Source organism: Calliopsis andreniformis, chromosome 10 (genome assembly GCF_051401765.1).
Source record: "Calliopsis andreniformis isolate RMS-2024a chromosome 10, iyCalAndr_principal, whole genome shotgun sequence".
NCBI classification, from domain to species: domain Eukaryota; kingdom Metazoa; phylum Arthropoda; class Insecta; order Hymenoptera; family Andrenidae; genus Calliopsis; species Calliopsis andreniformis.
In genome coordinates, this window is record NC_135071.1 from 5,920,533 (window position 1) to 5,940,736 (window position 20,204).

The 20,204-nt window shown below is 32.6% G+C and overlaps 1 protein-coding gene across 3 annotated transcripts in view; it reads right to left on the reverse strand.

Moving 5' to 3' along the window:
* Positions 1-13,003: 13,003 nt before the first annotated feature.
* Positions 13,004-20,204, reverse strand: part of LOC143185056 (late secretory pathway protein AVL9 homolog) — a 29,194-nt gene continuing 21,993 nt past the window's right edge. For 2 of the 3 annotated variants that reach the window (XM_076387769.1, XM_076387770.1), the window contains 8 exons: positions 16,079-16,276; positions 15,681-15,909; positions 15,414-15,603; positions 14,807-15,329; positions 14,601-14,735; positions 14,132-14,520; positions 13,962-14,050; positions 13,004-13,876 (listed from right to left, as the gene is read on the reverse strand). In XM_076387769.1, coding sequence (XP_076243884.1) covers positions 13,674-13,876; positions 13,962-14,050; positions 14,132-14,520; positions 14,601-14,735; positions 14,807-15,329; positions 15,414-15,603; positions 15,681-15,810 — 1,659 coding nt within the window. In that variant the 5' untranslated portion in view covers positions 15,811-15,909; positions 16,079-16,276 and the 3' untranslated portion in view covers positions 13,004-13,673. Of the gene's footprint in view, positions 13,877-13,961; positions 14,051-14,131; positions 14,521-14,600; positions 14,736-14,806; positions 15,330-15,413; positions 15,604-15,680; positions 15,910-16,078; positions 16,277-18,323; positions 18,578-20,204 lie in introns of those variants that run through there. The other variant, XM_076387768.1, reaches the window with a different exon arrangement.

Below are 20,204 nucleotides of genomic sequence, written 5' to 3' on the forward strand. Positions count from 1 at the left end.
TAAGTATGTTTATGAAAATAGAAATTTACGTAAACATCCGTAATTTAATGACTATCTAATTCCTTTAAAATTGATTTTGTTTACTTATTGCAACACTATTATAATGTTTATCTTACTGTGTTGTTTTGTGAGAGGATATTTTTATTATTAATATTATTACATGCTCGACGTAACATGTGAATCATTCATTATAACCAATCAAATTTTTATGACGGAACTACTGTTTGTATGACGGAGCTATAAGATGAAGCCATGTCAGTTTTTAGGGTCGAGATGTTTAGATATAGTAAACAAATATGATATATACAGGATGCCCAATTTAACTGGAAACCCTTGAATCCAGCGCCCCTATCAGCCAGAAGTAGAAATACAAACGTCTTGTCCCCGTTCTAGATACCTCTTGAACGCTGGTTATAGCCTATTATGGAGCTGTCAATTCTGTAACCTAAATAAATGCAAATGAATCGATTCGTTCTTAAAAATGTTTATAAACTATATGCTTGGTTTAATTTGAATTTTTCATTTCGTGTCATCCAAAGAATGTAAATGTAATAATAATTGGTTGAACAATGCACAAGAGCTAATGTGTGTAATTAATAATCGTATGGACATGACAATATGATGAAATAATAATTTATCGGCTCACTAGCATAGCAATGAGATATGATGAAGCACCATATTATCTAATTGTAAAGGATAGAAGGAGAGGTTATCCAACTTGTCACTTTGCAGGTTAAATTGTTACATCAAGAAACTTGCAAATTTATTGTCTCTCGTATACTTTAGCTTATTTATAAAAAATCTCTCTCGTCAGGTACCTTCCCTTAGGCATAAAAATTGGATCTGTTGCTCTTGTATTGAAGGATGAAGACAAACTTTTGGTTTTCATTTATAGGTTGATAAGTAAATGAAATCTTATGTCGAAGATATTGGAGAACAGTTTCTGAGAAATTAGCACTTTTATTAACAAATGTGTTAATTGAAGAATAACACAGTTTTGTGGCTGTAACCAATTTATTAAATTCCAGTTCTTACGTTATATTTGTCATTGAGGTGGGACATTAATTCGATACACTGGTTTCAGAAAGTTTCTTGCCTCTCATTTCATATTATTATCAAAACTGTCTGCTATCAACATCGATGGTGCCCTCTTTCATTTAATTTGAAGCATTATAACAGATAGATCCGAAATAGTAAAATTTAATAATAAGTACACTAGTCTAGTTAGTTCTAATGTCCCTCAGGGACAAGTTAAATCTTATTCAACGATAATTCTAGGGTTGCTATTAATAGTATGTTTCTCCATTATATGAGTCACATAAAATTGTTTTACGCTACTGTCTATAAACATGAGAGCATTCTCTTATGGATTAATCTTTTGATGTAGGAAAAATGGTGTCATCAAAACAATCTTAGATTCAATATATTCAAGTATCTTATGATCCACTATTACCAGTATTCCTCCTTTGGATATCATATTTACCTCCTATCTATCTCTTAATAATCACTATCAAAAAATAGGTAATTCAGTTTTCTTGTCACTTCGATTTGTTCATCATTTCTCCGTACTCTTTGCCATGAGCGGTCTAAGGCTTCGTCTGTGGTGGTTGTTCATACAGATACACTTGCTTGTGTGTGGATGTTGAAGAGCGTGCAGGTTGGCCATGTTTCATTTAGGGTTGTGACTTAGCAGGGTTGCAGAGGAGAAGCAAAGGTGTTGGTAGTTTAACATCCCGTGTTGAATATGCTAACTCGAGGTTACTCCTATTTCTGGCTTGAGGCCTGGACCCCTTCGAGCTTCGGCCTGTGCTAGCTCTCTCCAATGTGCACCTTTCTGTTTCTGTGTACGGACGGGAATACGTTACTGTTTTCCATTCAGTTGATGATTGCGAGGGAGGAGTCGGAACGGTAGAAGAGAATGTGTGGACATGGGCCAATGGTTTGAATAGAAAGACGAGTAAGATATTCCTTTCTAAAAATCAAATATATCTTTATTATATATGTATCTTTATTATAAATAATAGAGAGAACACAAGAAATCAATTGATATTACTTGTGTGAAAATCTGATAACAGATAAGGAACTTGACTTTTTCCACTTCTTAATCCCTATTCCTGCCCTTGTATCTTATGGCCCTATCGTTCTTGGGAGTCCATTTCAAATCCAAAGATTCCCAGTGTTTGCTTTGCGACATACGAATAAAGTAGTCGGAAATGCAGCAGTTGTAGATCACGATGCCTCAAACGAGCTTTGCTCGCGTAATTTTGATAATATTAACACAATAAAATTAGACATTTTCCCTCGTGCTCATCGACTGTATCATTCGGATGAAAATGGAAACCTACTATTTGTGTCTTACGAGAAGTTCTCTGAAAACAATTGAGAGCAGTAATTTCCAGGAGTTTTCTCTTGGGGCACGAATGATAATTAGACCTATACACACAAACAGAAGGGTGCACATTGGAGAAAGCTAGCACAGGCCGAAGCTCGAAGGGGTCCAGGCCTCAAGCCAGAAATAGGAGTAACCTCGAGTTAGCATATTCAACACGGGATGTTAAACTACCAACACCTTTGCTTCTCCTCTGCAACCCTGCCAAGTCACAACCCTAAATGAAACATGGCCAACCTGCACGCTCTTCAACATCCACACACAAGCAAGTGTATCTGTATGAACAACCACCACAGACGAAGCCTTAGACCGCTCATGGCAAAGAGTACGGAGAAATGATGAACAAATCAAAGTGACAAGAAAACTGAATTACCTATTTTTTGATAGTGATCATTAAGAGATAGATAGGAGGTAAATATGATATCCAAAGGAGGAATACTGGTAATAGTGGATCATAAGATACTTGAATATATTGAATCTAAGATTGTTTTGATGACACCATTTTTCCTACATCAAAAGATTAATCCATAAGAGAATGCTCTCATGTTTATAGACAGTAGCGTAAAACAATTTTATGTGACTCATATAATGGAGAAACATACTATTAATAGCAACCCTAGAATTATCGTTGAATAAGATTTAACTTGTCCCTGAGGGACATTAGAACTAACTAGACTAGTGTACTTATTATTAAATTTTACTATTTCGGATCTATCTGTTATAATGCTTCAAATTAAATGAAAGAGGGCACCATCGATGTTGATAGCAGACAGTTTTGATAATAATATGAAATGAGAGGCAAGAAACTTTCTGAAACCAGTGTATCGAATTAATGTCCCACCTCAATGACAAATATAACGTAAGAACTGGAATTTAATAAATTGGTTACAGCCACAAAACTGTGTTATTCTTCAATTAACACATTTGTTAATAAAAGTGCTAATTTCTCAGAAACTGTTCTCCAATATCTTCGACATAAGATTTCATTTACTTATCAACCTATAAATGAAAACCAAAAGTTTGTCTTCATCCTTCAATACAAGAGCAACAGATCCAATTTTTATGCCTAAGGGAAGGTACCTGACGAGAGAGATTTTTTATAAATAAGCTAAAGTATACGAGAGACAATAAATTTGCAAGTTTCTTGATGTAACAATTTAACCTGCAAAGTGACAAGTTGGATAACCTCTCCTTCTATCCTTTACAATTAGATAATATGGTGCTTCATCATATCTCATTGCTATGCTAGTGAGCCGATAAATTATTATTTCATCATATTGCCATGTCCATACGATTATTAATTACACACATTAGCTCTTGTGCATTGTTCAACCAATTATTATTACATTTACATTCTTTGGATGACACGAAATGAAAAATTCAAATTAAACCAAGCATAAAGTTTAGAAACATTTTTAAGAACGAATCGATTCATTTGCATTTATTTAGGTTACAGAATTGACAGCTCCATAATAGGCTATAACCAGCGTTCAAGAGGTATCTAGAACGGGGACAAGACGTTTGTATTTCCACTTCTGGCCGATAGGGGTGCTGGATTCAAGGGTTTCCAGTTAAATTGAACACCCTATATGACATACAGTATAGCTTAACTGGAAACCCTGAAAGTGCTGCGTCTAGCGGTGAGAAGCGACTAACTTCTCGTTGGAGCCGTAAGAGGTCTGTAGTAGTTCTTTCCGTGTCGGTAATACGACAATATTGGTTTGAATTTTGGATTTTGTCTATATCCAAGGATCTGTGAATCTAACCTTTTAACTCAAGTAACTCCTGCATGAATGTATCGATTTTTGTGGTTAATAATCGTTCGAACAATGCAATATGATGGAATAATAATGTAATAACCTATTAGCATACGAATGAAATGATTAAATACCGTATTATTTCATTGTGAAGAAAAGAAGGATAGGTAAGGATAGGACAAAACTTTCTGTACACTCAATCAAAAATATAGTTTATCCCTGTGTGTCTCAACTACTACCAATGTATAACAGCTGTCATTGTAATGAGCAAAATATAATAAAATTTAATTTTTTATTATAATTCATATATATTTATATGAAAGTAAAGTTATGATATAATATTATTGGTATAATAATAATTACCAATTATTGGTATAATAATAATTATACCAATTATATTTTTACTATCCATGTGACTATTTATATTATATTGTAATATTTTCTTTTATTATTACAATTTTTCTAAATTTTTGAAAATATTTATATGTATAAAATAATAATGTCAAAAGTAATTATTAAATGAAATAAAATTATTCAAATAATACATACCTCTCTAATACGATTGTATATACATTTCTAAAATACTTATTTCTGGTACAATCTTTAATTAGAACATTATTTGTTAACAAACTATTAGAAAATAATTTTTTAATATGAGATTACCACAGAGGCTATGATATTACGCTTAAAATATTCCGCGTTTTCCACTGTTTCTTCGATATCTGTCTTTCTTCTTTTACGTGCTGCCCCATAGGAAGGGACGGAAACATATTTCTTTCCAGAACTAATAATGCTGTCCCTATGATGTGCACGATCTGTACGGCTTTCGGGGACACGAACATCAAGGGTTCCAACCTTCCGACAGAAGTTTCACCTCTGTAAGAATGCTCTGTGCTACTACTACTACTACTACTATTATGTATACTCGTCTGGGGTTTGACACTATAAAATAAACACTGTTAATACAAAGTGTATACAAGTGTTAAAATTTTGTTAACCTTAGTATTTGATTTATTTAAATTAGATAATTCAAAATTAACACGTTCCCTGCCACGTGGGACGCATGCGCCCCACTAAACTTTCCGTTCAACGTTCAAGCCATCTGATATCGTCATTGTAAAATGAAGAATTTTAAAAAAATTTATTATAACGTAAGGCATACGTTAGAAATAAAAAAAAACAAAAGTCTAAAGCGTGGGGCGTATACACCCCACACGGCCTGAACGGAAAGTCTACAAAAAACGATCAGCAGGGAACGTGTTAAATTCGAATAATTTTTTAATCAAATATATTATTTTTTTAATCTACTATTGGATGTAAATTATATATTTTTTTATGAATGTTGTTATTTATACAAATATGTACATACATGTTCAATTTTTCAACTGAAATGTGTACTTAGCGAATTCTCATATGGATATACTTTTAATCAATAATAATAATAAATATTTGAGTGTATACATGTATTCAGTTATTACTACAATAAAGTAATACTTCATCAAAACCATTTATTTTAAATAGAATTTTCATGAAATAATGATTAGTTATTTTAATTTAATAATTAATTAAAATTAATACGTACTGTTACGGATTTGGGGAGCTGCCGGCTACTCCTCATACGAGCTGCGAACTCGTGTCCGCCGCGATGACATAATAAATGTTAACTTAACTAGTTACCTTAATTAGTTTATTTACAAAATAACCAAGTGTTTTATGTTTCAACTCGACGTTTTAACGTTTTCACGCTGGCAGTTGTCAGTTAACTCTGGTTGATCGATGCTCAAAGACGTTTTCCTCGGCCGTCTTCACATTCCTCGTTGCGAGCACAGCAGTAATGCCCATGTACCGCAACAGTGCTTCCCTCCTTCAAAGAGCGGGCGTCCCGACCGCATCAAATTGTGTCCTTTGGAACGGCCGGGCAGAAACTCCTTGGTAACTCCTGTCTGGAAAAAGAGGTATACGTAACTAATGCTTACGTGGCCTTTCCAGACAGATGCCACCTTTGTATTCGCCCTTTGTCCCAAGGAAAACCACGCAAAAATCTTGAGCAAGGTGGTGATTCCTGGGGACCTGGTTCTTCTTTTGCGGGTGTTTTCTTCTCCGGTTCCTCACCCTTCCTCTTGCTCCTTGTGACTTGTGTCCTTCTTTCTTGAAGTCTTCTTGAGTCTTGGCCTCCTGCAGTCTCTCCCAACGAAGCAACTCCGCCGGACGCACCTCCTTGTTTCCCACCGAGAAATCATCATTCCTCGCATGGCAAGGAGGGATCTCTATAATAGATTCGTAGATGCGCCGCAAATCCAGGGACCGGCTCCAGAGGCATGCCTTCCCGAGATCGCATGACTTCTCCGGTGTGGGGAAGTACATTCGAGCCTTCGCCGAATGAAAACGACAAATAAGACCCCACCCGACATCGGCCGGCCCGCATTGCGGGTCCTGGGCGGCACACGATAGTAGCCGTTGCGACCCTGGACGGCGGAGCAGAACGAAGAGTAGAGAAGGGAGACTCACCCTAGTTTTCTTTGATGGTGCATCTTCTTCTCGGGTGAGGACAATCCAGTAGTATCCTCTTTTACTCCCGCTCTTTTACGGTCGGTTTCCAGGTCCCTCTTCTCGACGTTGTGGGTGACGTAGTCAGCAGGGCGACGTAGGATAGTTACTCCCCATTTTCCAGCCCATTTGAGCGGTGTTATCTGACAAGCATATGGCCAGAGAAAGTTGCTCAATATCTCACGGGGGCTGGTGTCACCCTTTTTCTCTGTGTCCTGCCAGGAGCACAAGACCTGGCTTCAGACGTCTTACTGAGATGAGCGTTCAGGCCTACGGGACACGTGACGATGGTCCCTCTCACCATCGCTTGTCTGTGTTGGAATCAGTAGTCGTTTCTATCATTCTCTCACCGTTTGCAATTCGCCGGTAAACCTCCGCGTCTTCCGGTTCTTATTGTTCTCGTGTCCTCTTCGCATGACGGATCAAGATTTTGTAATCCCTCGTCGGCGGGGACTGTAGTAAAGAGGTCCAACGCTTTCCCGCTACGTTGTCTTCTTCATGTTTCCCTGCAGCTTCCTCTTCTTTGCTTCAAGGCAGTTTCTTCTCAGGTAACCCTGTTTACCGCAGACCCAACAAGCACCCTGGTTAACCTCTCCTCTTCGCCGGTTGTGTAATATCCCTGCTCAATGCCTCTTCTTTCCTGGCATAACTTCTTCCTTGAAACTCATAACACGTGGAGGGTTTAAACTCTTTCCCTCTCTCTTGGCCCAGCGTTTGCCCCGTGTTTGCGTGCGCGAACCGCCACGCTTCATCCTGCGACAGCGCCTCCACGTCTTCCATTTCGAGGGTCCAGGCAACAACGGCCGCCAACGTCGTGAAGCCGCCAAGGTGCAACACCTGCTAATGTCGTCGCTTTCTAGGGCCGTGATAAATTGAGAGGTTTGTCTTGCGTTTCCGTAGGGTACTTCGCAAACGCAGCACCCGCGAGCCTCTCCACTTCCCCAGTCAATTACGACAACGACTCCCCTTTCTGCTGCCGGCAATTCTGAAAGAGGACATACTTTAAATTAGCTAATTTTTTGGCTCCGTAACAGAGCTCCAAGGCCGAAACTAAAAATTCATAATCTGACAGCTCGGCAGCAGACAAAGAAGTCAAAATGCTTCGCGCCGATCCGACCAATAAGGCGACCAAGGCCATTGCCTTCCTCGCCCCAACCCAGTCATTTGCCTGCGATACAGCTTCAAACTCTACCCTATACTTCTCCCATGACTCTTTCCCGTCAAAAGCTTTCGACTTCACCGCGTATTTCAAGCTCAGGGACACGTGGTGCTCACTTCCTCCCCCGGGCAAAGGCAGAACGACCTACGGAGCGAAGGTCGTGGCGGACGAAGGTCCCGGCGCAATCAGAGGAGGCACGCTAGAACTACTATTTACAAGCGGCATATTTACAATTGCCTTCCTCTGCGTGGTCTTCCCGCGTTCCTCCCCAGCCTCGTCATGGGACTCGGTAGTAGTTAAACTAATAAAATTTTCCCAAAGCACCTGGATTTGACGCTGCCGGTCAACCATTCGGGTACGTGTCGCTGCTTCGGTGGTTTCTCGCACCGCCCTGTCCACGACCAAGCTCTCTTGCTATCGAGCCTGTTCTTCCATCCACCGGTGTTCTAAATGCTCCCATTGCTCTAGTAACTGCTCAGAGAGCGCTCGCTGGAAACTGCTTAACATCCTTCTGAATGCTGCTCCTTCTCCCTCGAAGAGGATGCCACGTCGACCGTCCCTGTTCCACGTTGAGGGATGTCACGTCGGCCGTCCCCTATTCCACGTTGGGAAATGCTATATCGTCCGTCTCCTCGCGCGGGTGTGCAAGAAGAGCTTGGATCTCACTTCTGACACCAATGTTACGCATTTGGGGAGTCGTCAGCTACTCCTCACACGTGCCGCGAGCTCACGTCTGTCGCGATGACATAATAAATGTTAATACCACTTAACATAACTAATTTATTTACAAAATAACTAAAAGCGTTTTATATTTCGACTCGACGTTTTAATGTTTTCACGCTGACAGTTATCAGTCGACTCTGCTTGATCGATGCCCGAAGACGTCTTCCTCGACCGTCTCATTCTTTGTTGCGAGCACAGCAGGCAATGCTCATATACTCGGTGCTCGCAATAATATATTTTTAATTCTTATTATATTTCATACATAGTAAGGTTAATTAGTACAACTAATGATTGTAAATAACTGTGATTTCATGTATAAACTGAAATTTTAAATATACAGGCCTTAAAATATCAATTACAATAATGCCAATATTCGTTAATAACACATTATCATTATCATTGTCAATATCATTTTCACTGTTATATTATTATTGATTGAAATATATGTATTTTTCTGATAAAGACTTTAATTCTTAAGTAATATAAATTACAAAATTTATCAAATACTACTTAGTTTGATTATACAAAACTAGTTCAAATTATAATGATCATTCAACTATCTGATTCTTAATATATATATATTATATTATATTATATTATATATATAGCTATATATATTTATATAAACATTTATATAAGCTATATATATATACAGCTGTTTATATAAATAAACGCAATAATATTATTTAACATTATTTAATTTGATTATTATTGCAAATTATATGCAAAGATCTCTACTTAATAAAATTATTAGTGAATTCTTATATCATGTTTAATATTTGGATGTGGAATTAGTAAAACAAATATTGTTTTTCACAGTATTATTCTTTATTATGACATATTTCAACAAAAACTTAAATAACATCTAAACAATTATTATTATAAGAATGTGCGAAAGAAACAAAATTAAGCACATATATTATTTCTACTTCTAAAAATGTTTAAGTTACTCAGTTATAATTGTACGGTACAATACAACAAATTCTAAATACATTTTATTATTGTACAAATGCTTGCATGTATCTAGTAAATTGTATAAATTTTATATAAATATGAAAAACGTACATAATCATTTAATAAAAGATGTCTCAATATTTAATGTTACTTTTATTGTTGTATTCTTTAGATTCAGGTTTTTTAGATTCAGAGATCTATAGGGATCGCCTATTTATTTTTTATATTTCCTTAATATTTTATGTATTCATTACAAGTACTTATAACAGATAATTACTTATAACATATTCAATGTACATTCGTGTTTTAAATAAAATTGAAAATACATACCTGCATATGCTTAAATATTTTTATATACATACACATTACAAAATGTTCTACACCAAGTACTTATGGTACTTCTAAAGTGTAAACGTACATATTTTTTTTGTTTTCAATTTCAATGAATGTAATATATTAGAAGCAGGTAAAAGTGATATTTTTAATAAATGTAAGAAATTAAGAATAAATAAAAATTCATTTAAATAAATTGTCAAATCAAAAGTAAAAATGAAACCTCTAGAATTATTGATTTGAATTAAAATTTCAAGGAAATAAAAGTTCACATATGTAAATATTCAATTTTTTAAAACAGTAGTGTAAACTATCTCTGTAAGTACTGCATAGAGTTAGATCTTTTACAAAATACTGTTCTGTCAGTAGTTCTAGATCTGCATTTTTATCTTGTTTCAGAATAATAAATTAGAATTAATCAAATTTAAGTTTGTACATCTTTAGTATTTTATATAAAACAGTATCATTCATTCATTTGTGAAAAAATTTACTTCAAACACCTTGAAAATTTTTAGTACAGATTTGATGACTAGCATAACACAATTATACAGTATGAAAGCCTCATATTTACACGAATATTAAAAAGTTTTCTATGATGGAACTGTTAAGTCTACTTTTATTACTCTTATAAATAATAAAATTTATGCCAGTATATTTGGCACTAATATTTAAATGAGAATTCTCCCCAGTTTTAAAGAAATTGCTATTTCATAATTATAAATAAAATATAATTATTAAATCTAAAGTAGTATATCGGATATAGATACTAGGTACATATAATATTTATGACTATATAAATTATTTATGGAAATGTATTCTACAGTCACTGGTTTCAAATAAATAAAATTTGTTAATAGGAAATGCATCTGTACTTGAATTATAAAAAATACATTGATAGAATTATATTTAAAATGTTTTGTATAAAACTGGTATACAGTTTAATTATTTTAGGAGCACTTTGTTCAATTTCCTTTTTTTATATGTAATCAATTTTTAAAAAATTAGAAACTAATCATTCCTTTTTTTTACAATTAAATATTATTTGTTTATTATAACTTATGATCAAAGTATTGATTTCGAATTTGAAGAATAAAAATTGCAGTAATTAAAAGTTGCATTTCCTACTTTAATTAAATATGTACAGCTTTCATTGTATATTAACACTTTGCCTGGTAATAATAAATGTATGCATTAAAACATATAATTCAATTATTTACAATCATTTGTTTGCAGTAACATGTGACAAAAGAGATCACAAAACACAAATTATGTGTCTTCAAGGTACTACCTGGTAAAATGTTCATTCTAATTAATATTTTAGAACAATATAAATAGTTTGTGTACCTATTAACGGAATTCAAGTTTGTTATGTAACTGATAAACGCTTCGTAATTGAAAATATTTGGTTCTCATAATCTAGCGAGACGTCTCAGTTCACATTCTTTTCTTTCTTATTTATTAGAATTAATTTTTTGTATTTTCAATAATTATTATTCTCGAGCTGTTCTGAGACAAAGAATAGATATTCCCTTTTCTTTCTATATTTTCCTATTAGCACAACTAACAATATTGTTCTTTGCTATTGGAGTTAAACAAAGAAATAAAATGAGAAAATCCACTCTGTCTTAAAGCAACCCAACATACAGATTGCAAATTAGAATTTTGACATTACAGGTAAAAAACAATAAAATTAAATGATGTGCAAAAGCACAATACGTAAATAATACAACATTGAACAATTACATGAAATAAATAAAATAATATATAACAAATTAGGTAACATATGCTATACCTAACTATTCAAAACAAGTTTCCTATATCATAATATGTTTACAATATTTTAAACCAAAGGTCGACTTACTATAAATAAAGTATCCATATTGATATGATTATCTTATTAAGTACTTCTATATACAAAGAATACGCAGGTACTTTGCAATTAACAGTATCTATCTATATAAATAAAAATGTAGTGGTTGTCGATATACAGGGTGTTTCGGAACTACTGACTCTATCGATTGTGAAGTGAAAGCATTTTTTTCTCAGCCTGTATTTCTCTCGATTAATAAATCAGTAATTCTTCTATAAAAAAATTATTCTATACTTTCGATTTATTTTTCCATGCAAAATTATCACTTTTTATCATTTATAATGAAACACCCTGCAATTAGTGTACACTAATTATATCTTCATAATGTAACTAATTCTAATTAATACTAATTCCTACATTTCCTCCTTCAATGACAAATGACTCTGAAATAAAAAAGAATATTGAAGATGTTATACTTTTCTTCTTATGCCATGATATCACATTAACTTTTCTGCTATGAGGATCAACTACATTCAATGGTTACTAAGTATTTTTATATGGTCCAGCATTGACTGTAATTAAATGTTAAGTTAATACACATATATTCCACTGAAATATGTATTCTTACTTTGTATATTTCATATGCATTATTAACAATCATTTGTCAGTTGTTTTAGCATATAACAATGAGAATATTTATAAAATGTTAGGCAATATAATTTATAGCAAGTTTCACCTAAATTGTGTATTCATCCATTCAATAATGTTTCATATTTGATCAAAAAAATGTACTAAAAAGATTAGTATGCAGGTTGTTTTCTAAAATGTGAAATTACAGTAGTAATTGATTCAGGATATAAAATTAATAAAAGAACGTCATACAAATATAACTTCATTTTCAAATTATTATCTTCCCTTTTCCAAAATACTAATAAATGCAATGTTTAAAATTATAATCGACTAAAATTTCTTGAAGCAGACAAGGAAGATTTAAATTAAATCTTATGCTAAAATATGACTACCGTAAGAAACGGTTGATATGAAATACTAAATGAGATGCAATAGGAAATAATACTGTAAACAGGAGTTACTTTAGGTAAACTATTATTTACAATGAATCATAAACAACAACAAAATAATTTATATTTTTTTAAATAACGTAAAGGTATAATAAATACTGTTTTAATGTTAATAATAATTTATTATGTAGGTCCTTTTTTAATATGAAGCTTTTAAAGATTAATACTTTGAGTAATCAGTTATTGAAAGTTCCTAATTTTCAATTTAAATTTAGGACCCACTTTCCTTTTGATAAATTATAAAGTTTAGTTTAAAATATTTAAAATATAGTTTATAATTTTTTAAAAACGAAAGGAGCATGGAAAGAAAACATTTTTTCAGATTTGTTTCCCAAATCTACTAATTGCATTAATTATTATTCGAGACGAATCAAGCACTGAGTAAATTTCTGGCTCCTATGAAAGAAGTTATAATAATAATGATAATAATAAGAACTAAATACCCACAGTTCAATGATAAAAATCAGCTTCTCTTAGAGCCTGTTGTTGTTCCTCTTCTTAGTTCTATATTATTATTATTAACATCATCAGCATCATTATCATCATCATTATCATCATCATTATTGTATTAATGTTATTTGGGTTAACCTTGGTAAACGCCAAGTTTGTCTATGCGTTTAGTGTCCCTGGTTATTATCACATATTAGAAAACACCCTGTATATTATACTATTCAAGTTTCATTTTAAGTATATTATTTATTTTGCAACAATTCCTTACTTCTATATGTGAAATTTCTTTCTTCTTTTATATATATTTAATTTTCTCGTTTTACAACAGCACAGTTGTACAAATAAATTATTTCTGCTTTACCACTTATTCAGTATTATGGCAAGCAAAATATCACCTTTTTATATTTCCTTTTACAAAAGCTTTCTATAATCATTTGAATAAATAATTCAAACTTGTGCAGTTTTCTATATATTAATCTACAGCAACTAGATCTGTACTGTTCGTAGATATATTCATTTCTTCTTCTTCAATAGCAGTTTTACTAGTTATGTTTGAAAGTGTTTGATGTATATTTGTGGTTTGATTATCAGCTTTTCCTTCTTCTACCGACTGTACTGTCGTTAATGTACTCCACCAATTAGAAAATGCTCCTTTGGCTTGTGAAAGTGCACCACCTTATACATATAATTCAATGAATTTACAAGTAAAAGTACATATATTGTATATTTTAGGACATGATATGTATATGATAAAACTTACCTACTGCCTTTCCTGTTGTCGCAACTGCTCTTCCCGTCGATGCCATTGCTTGATTTAATTTTCTTCCACTTTCCGTGTTTTGCATTGTACTATAAAATACATTAATTTGCTTATATGTTTACGTATTATTTCATTACTTTCCTATAGGTCATTATACAGAAAGTACTTACTGTGACAATCTTAATTTCATATCTTGCACTGATAACTGTCCTGCAAATGGATGGCCAGGTTCTATATTATTAATCTCGGGTTTGTTAGAACTGCTCCATAGTTTATAATTATTCGTAGAACGCCAAGCAGTCATGAAAGCAGAATTGTAATGGTCAGACTGACGAGTATCTTGCTGCATAGATGTTCGCAGCATACTCAGTAAATAGACTCGAAACTGAGTTCTGATCCATTCATCTCCTCCTTCCCAGCCGACACCATCCAAGAAAATATCCTTACGAGGCTCTGCGACATGCCTAACTACATAATCTGCAAATCTCAGATCCTCAGTTGTGAGATGTAATTGCCGTCTCAATTCTGGATCAGTGGCTTCTATTCTTGTATTTTCAACCTTTGTATTTTATAGCAAAAGAATTAATCTTCAATTATTTCAAATTTTATTTAAAAAGTAATATTTTTATTCAAACATACCTCTACTAATACATCGATAAGTTGTTTCTTTTGCTTAAATAGAACGTTTGTTGCACCAACAATGTATCCTCTGACATTAATATCTGCCAGGAGATCCAAATATGGTAAAGATAGGTATGGTAAACATAAATATCCCTTAAAAAGATGCAGAAATTATGGATAATCCACTATACTTCTATAATAGTAAAATTTCCACATTTTCATACCTTTGTAAATATGTTTAAAGGCAAACCACAGAGTTCTGGATTCACGTGAGCAATTTGAGTAATATTATTCGTTAAACGTGCATCCGAAAGTGCATCATTACTCGTGTCACGTGGCAAAGTATTATCTGTATCTGTTGCACCTAATGTAATTGTATTTACACTTTGTACTCTATGTACATAATCGTTTGATTTTGCAGAGTACATGCAATTGTTCTCTTCCGCGTAAGATTCAGTACACTCTTGCGCAGATTCAACTTCGATAACTTTCATATTCAAATTTTCGCTTTTATTATTGTTCTTCTGGGAGGTCATATTCCTAAATTCATCTATGCATTTACTTTCTATACTTTCAACTGCCTTGTTATCGTTTATACATAATGATGTTCTGTTACCATTAACGTGCTCATTCATCGTATTTGATATGTTTTCTTTAATAGAATTTGTGGAGGATAAATTATTATCAATACTATTCACTGATGTTTCTTCGTCAAATGTGGGAAGAGGAGACATTGGTCTAGAAGGCCTAATAACGATATAAATTAATATAATGGAACGATATAACACAAGAAAGTATTTTTAATCTGATATTGGATGTTGCACATACTACCTAACATATGCAGCTTGCTGTAGACCATGTTCGATCATTCCAGGATATAATGACAATAATGTTAGTATTGCAGCACATAGTGGTTGTACTGGTGATTGATAGAAAACTATTTTCTTTTCTAATAGAAGTAATTTAAATAACAAAAGAACTTTATGACGGAATTGCAAAATAAAATCTCTTGCAGATAACCCTATTAAATATTAATATTAATTATACAAAATATTTCTTTACACACTTTAAACACTTGTATTATTATTTAATAATTACCAACAAAAACTTGAGGTGGTGTTTGACTTTCACTGCTCATACAAGAGTTAAGGTGATGGTAAGTGTCTTCTAGCAATGACACTTTGCTGAAATCACCTTCTTCAAAATATGCATGAGTTATCAGTGCCATTTTTACTTGAATGTGACCATACAATGGCAAAGTACTTAATACACAAACAGACTTCTGAACAGTACCTCTTGTTATGTCTGATGTGCGGTTCTTTAATTTCTAAAAATTCATCAGTTATTTTTATTATCATTCTAATCTTTTCTACAAATAAATAACATAGTAGGGTATACGTAGCCTATCTATAAACACTTGTTTATAAAAATACGTTGTCATATATTTTTTTATGTGCCTACTACATGAAGAATGACAATTTAGAAATTTACACTACCTCAACAGGAATTTGTCTGAAACATGAAATACCATATATCGTGCGCTTTGGATCACTCAGACTAGGTAAATGAAAGTAAACTGCATCTTCATCATAATTATGAGATCCATCTGGTAAAGCAAGTGTTGGTAAATATTTCCAACCCAATGGACACTCATTGGAAGCTCCAGGTACCAATGGAGGAAATGAATATTCTACCTAGTAGTTAAAAAGTTTATTTTCAGAAATATTGTAAATTTAATTGTTAGTATTAGTATACTTTCAAACTATAAATTAATGTTGATTAAAATAAGTGTTAATGAAAGGATGTTTTATCATAAGAAAAAAAAATTTAATTTAGAATACAAGATGTCTCAAATAAAGGAGGCTTCCTAAATATATGTTTGATTTTTATGACATGAAAAATGCTTATGATACAAGTTGAACGCTTTCAAAAAAGAAATATCAGGGAAGACACATTTTTGGTTGGCTTATTTTTTTAGCTTTTTCCAAGATCATCAATATTTTTTATCAGAGAAAGGTGTATTTTTTCTATTTATGATCTTTAAATAACTTTAAACACCAAACATATGATGAAACTGTACGTCAGTGTTAGACAATGGATAATAAATATTTAGTACAGAATTTTGAATTAATCTAATATCAAATGGTAAAAAATATGCAACATTTTATCGAGCAATTTGAATGAATTGGTGGAACATGTATTATTAAGTATTTGTGTAACTATATGGCACCAGCATAATGTCTAGCTCATTATTTAAAAACAGCTATTCATATACTAAGTAGAAAATCCTCAGTTTATTGAGTGAAAGCAAAGAGAGAGATATTGAGGTGGCCTCTTTCAGTAAAGATATCTCATATAAGCGTCAATAAACATAGTAATTGTAGTTCTGAATTTTGTTGTAATATACTATGTCATTGTATTAGAATATGATAGTATATTCCAACTAAATTCCAAGTACTCTTTTTAGGGTTTAATTCATTTAGCTTGTAAAAATGAAATACTTTCCAAGTATAAGAAATAAATCACTATACCATATGAAGATCTTTAAACGTTCTTGGCACATTAGAAATTATTTGAATTGTAATTGTCAAAATCATTATTAATTAAAATAGCTTTTCATATTGTACAAAGTATAAACAATACATATAATGATATTTTAAAAGATGGCTGATAAGTTCAAACAGAACACAAAATATCCTGTGACATAATGATCCTTCTAGCTCCATTTTGCACTAATGAACCCTTAAATTTAACAATACACGTTTAAAATAAAAAGGTGTTTGCATGAATATGTCACACAAATGCATTGAAATAAGGAGAGCTATGTGACTATTTGTTTTTAATACTACATAAAAGTATCATGCATGAATACAAGCTATAACTAAATTTTATTGAGTCATTTCATGGAAAATTGGATTCCTTTAGGAGTGATTCTTTAAATTTTGATAAAACTTGATGGAATAAATATAGGAACTGATTAAAATAAACATATCAAAACATTAACTTGGTCACAGTCAACATCATGCTATATCAATGACCAAGCGGTTATACCTGTCATTGTTATATAGAGTAGGTGACTGTCATATGAACTAATATAACTAATATAAAAACACGTTTTCATTCAATTATTTATTATTTCATAGCCAATGATCCTAAGTATTATTATCATTTTAGACACAACTTGCTTCTAAGTTTTCTAGAAAAAAAAGAAACTTTTATAAAAGTTAAACCAAAAGAGATACAATAAAATGTATTAAATCTTTTTGTTTTGTTACAATTTTTTAGTTTATCCATAAAATTGAAAAATCCTTTAACTGTCAGTTAATTATATACACATGTTAACTTTAGGGCACTATTACTGCAAAATAGAGGGAAGTAGGGCATAATGTCATAAAATATTCTATGTTCCATTCGAGTTCTTTTAACATCCTCTAAAAAATTGGTATGTATATTGTTTATATGCTTTATATTAAATGTATACTTCTATTTATATATGTATTTAAAACATATAGTATTAAACACACTAAATAAGTAAAATTATATAATAAACGATTAAAGATTTATAAACAATAACTTATCTAATTCGATCTCATACAATTATACTTTGATTTATGAATATTAATAGTAGTTATATTCACAATATACTGGATACATAATCAGAAAGAACAACTGAGTGGTATGAACAAAAAAAGATTCACTGTTAATGTAAAAATCAAAAATGAAACAATGATATTGACGTACTTGACATCCTTTTTTATGATGAAAGCCGACGACAATCACATGAAGAATTGGTCCAGCAGATTCTGCCATATTTTCACAGTACGCGATTAGCTAACTTACACATGAAACATCGTTTAGTTTCCACATTAATTTACTATTTTCATTTTAAATAGATAGAGCATCTATCTTCCTTTTTTTCGAACTACTAAGAGTAAGAGTACTCAATAAGCGTTCGTTTTGACATACCCTGTCCACCATGTTAGTTATCAGTTAGTGTCAAGTCTACCAACCATTAACAAATCTATTTTTATGATGTTATCAAGTTCACGCAAATTTACAACTTTTAGTAAGGAGGGGTCAAGGGAAATTTTTTAACGATTTTTCATATTTACATAAAAGTGATACAAGGGTAAAAGAATGAAAATATATGTATACGTATACCAAGCAAACTTGAGTCCTAGGCGCATAAATTTTAGTGTCCAGGCCTTACGTTTGCCTGGTACACCAATAATATCACTTTGAATATTTCCAATAAACAAAAAGTTATCTTGAAGTGTTCTTTAAGATGTTTCCTAAAAGTTAAATATTAACTTTAGAAGAATCTAAAAGGGAAAGTATTGGATACCTAAAGGAGTCTGAATGCCCATCCAAATATGATCCTTAAAAATCGGGAAAATTTACAAGACAATATTTATATATATTCCGTACAAATATTGGATAATATTAAGCTTTGTGCATTTGTACAAAATATATACATATTTTCCCGAGTGTCCCACTACAATTTACCCCCACTCCAGATCCATGGCTGTAGAGACTTCTCTGGCAGCACTGTTTTTGAATGAAAGCTAATCATGAATTCGGTAGAGACTCGCGCTAAGTACATTCGTAGGGATCAGTGGGGATGAACTGGCGACAGGCTCTTGCTGAGACTATCTATACACAAATCGACAAAGACAAGAATGTTGAAACTTTGAGCTTTTTAAAAGTATTTTAGAAGATGTTTTTTTTCATGGAAATTGATTAATTATATCTCTATGAACCTTGATCTACGTATTGATGCAAGTATTAGTGAAATTAATGTATGCATTATCGAAAAAATAGCATATTAAGCGGTTCGTGTGTCGGCAGACGTTTGGTGAAATCTAGTAAGATGTTTGTAAGAACTATATTACTAGCTGTGTTAGAGGAAGAAAGATAGATTTATGTAAATTTGCGCGAACGAGAAAAATGCCAAATGCGATTTTGGTAGTTCTAAATTGTTGTGTGACAACGTGTGACACTAACTTCAAGGCGCGAAGTTCAAATTGAATGTAATAGAGAAGGCGTCAAAAGTGAAGTTGGAATAAGTTTATATGCTTGAAACCAGTTATAAACATTACTCTACAGAATATTTCAGAGTAAAGAATAAATCAATATCTCCTTAGAAACACTTATTTAAACATTCAAATCTCACCTTTTTCCCCTTCTCTAAGGAATTATCTCCAGCGCCAAGATGTAAAAGACTCGAAAGCTAGAAATCGATAAATGCTGACGATAGTTTTAACGAATTGGAGTTTATTAATTATAATATAATTATGTAATTGGTTCCTTGTTACTAAGATACCAAAAATTAACAAACATTATTAGATTTAGGGAGAAACCATTTTGGTACTCTCTCTTCGCCTCAGTCCTTTGAACGGATAAGACGTGTTTTCTCTTGGTTCAAATATAACAGTTTAGTTTGAGTTTAAAATTGTTTCATTTCTTTACGAGCAGAGTGCTTTAGCGCTCCACGGGCACGAATCCTCCCCGGGTTCAAATAAAAATCCCTGAAGGCCACGCAACAAAATCAATTTAACAATATGGCGACATTATTAAATTGAAATGATTGGCAACACATCAGAAGTCTCGGCAGCATACGCG